The sequence below is a fragment of the Micromys minutus genome (assembly GCF_963924665.1).
Source record: "Micromys minutus genome assembly, chromosome: 30".
NCBI lineage: Eukaryota > Metazoa > Chordata > Mammalia > Rodentia > Muridae > Micromys > Micromys minutus.
The window spans coordinates 25,529,741-25,530,880 of NC_137965.1; the positions used below are offsets into that span (position 1 = coordinate 25,529,741).

At 57.5% G+C, this 1,140-nt stretch overlaps 1 protein-coding gene across 2 annotated transcripts; it reads left to right on the forward strand.

The window, feature by feature from the left end:
- The first annotated feature begins 215 nt into the window (after nucleotides 1–215).
- Nucleotides 216–1,140, forward strand: LOC308439863 (UPF0669 protein C6orf120 homolog). 2 transcript variants are annotated; one of them, XM_080941787.1, is made up of 2 exons: nucleotides 216–272; nucleotides 520–1,140. In XM_080941787.1, the coding sequence occupies exon 2, from the start codon at nucleotides 566–568 to the stop codon at nucleotides 1,121–1,123; it is 558 nt and encodes a 185-aa protein (XP_080797913.1). In that variant the 5' UTR covers nucleotides 216–272; nucleotides 520–565; the 3' UTR covers nucleotides 1,124–1,140. The 2 variants fall into 2 exon arrangements, with proteins under 2 accessions (XP_080797913.1, XP_080797914.1); XM_080941788.1 differs by having other exon boundaries at nucleotides 247–272; nucleotides 455–1,140.

Consider the following 1,140-nt stretch of genomic DNA (forward strand, 5'->3'; position numbering starts at 1 on the left):
GGACGCGGACACCAATGCCATCCGCATCCCAGCAAACTTTCTTCGAAACTCACCCGTAACGCACGCCGCGTCGCTATGGTTACGGGAAATTGCTCCATTCTCGCGAGAGCCTGGCGTTCCCTCGCTTCCGGTCCCCTAGGCCCGAGTCAGTTCCCAAAGCCCTCGCTTCCGGAGTACCACACTTCCGGGCGCGGCTTCTCTTCCGCCAGCTGAATCAAGTTCCTGGCAGAGCCCGGATGCTGCTGGTGCTGCGTGGCCTGCGGGGCGTGGCGGTGAGTCCGGGGTCGGCGACCTCTCTATTCCTCAGACAGCTGCGCACCCAGGGGCCTGTCCTAAGGTCCCTCTTACCGCTTCCCTCTTCCCACCCGCCTCCTCCACCCCTCCCTCTCTGCTGTTCTCTACTCTTTATCCCTTCTCTCCCTCCCCTTTCCCACCGTCGGCTCCCGGGACCCAGGTGCACGCATCTTGCTTTGCGTGGACGAGCACCTCCGGTCAAGCCTGTCACCCGTGCCTTCCCAGCACAGCGACTGCAGATGAGGGAGTCCCCGAGTTGAGTGTCCCAGCAATGGCTACTCCCTGGAGGTGCGCTCTGTTGATGATCCTGGCGTCCCAGGTGGTGATCCTAGTAAGATGTTTGGAAGACGACGACGTCCCGGAGGAGTGGCTCCTTCTGCATGTGGTCCAGGGCCAAATAGGAGCCGGGAATTACAGCTACTTGCGGTTGAACCACGAGGGTAAAATTATTCTCAGGATGAAGAGCCTGAGAGGGGATGCGGACCTGTATGTGTCTGACAGCACTCCGCACCCAAGCTTCGACGAGTATGAGCTGCAGTCTGTCACTTGCGGCCAGGACGTGGTCTCTATACCGGCACACTTCCAGAGACCGGTCGGGATAGGAATTTATGGACACCCATCACACCATGAGAGCGACTTTGAGATGAGGGTATACTATGACAGAACTGTGGATCAGTACCCATTCGGAGATGCTGCCTATGCTGCTGACCAGACCGGAGCCAATCAGAAGCAAGCTTACACTCCAGAGGAGGCAGCCCAAGAAGAGGAGTCAGTCCTCTGGACAATATTGATTAGCATTTTGAAATTGGTGCTTGAAATTCTCTTCTAATCCCTTGAATATGCGCT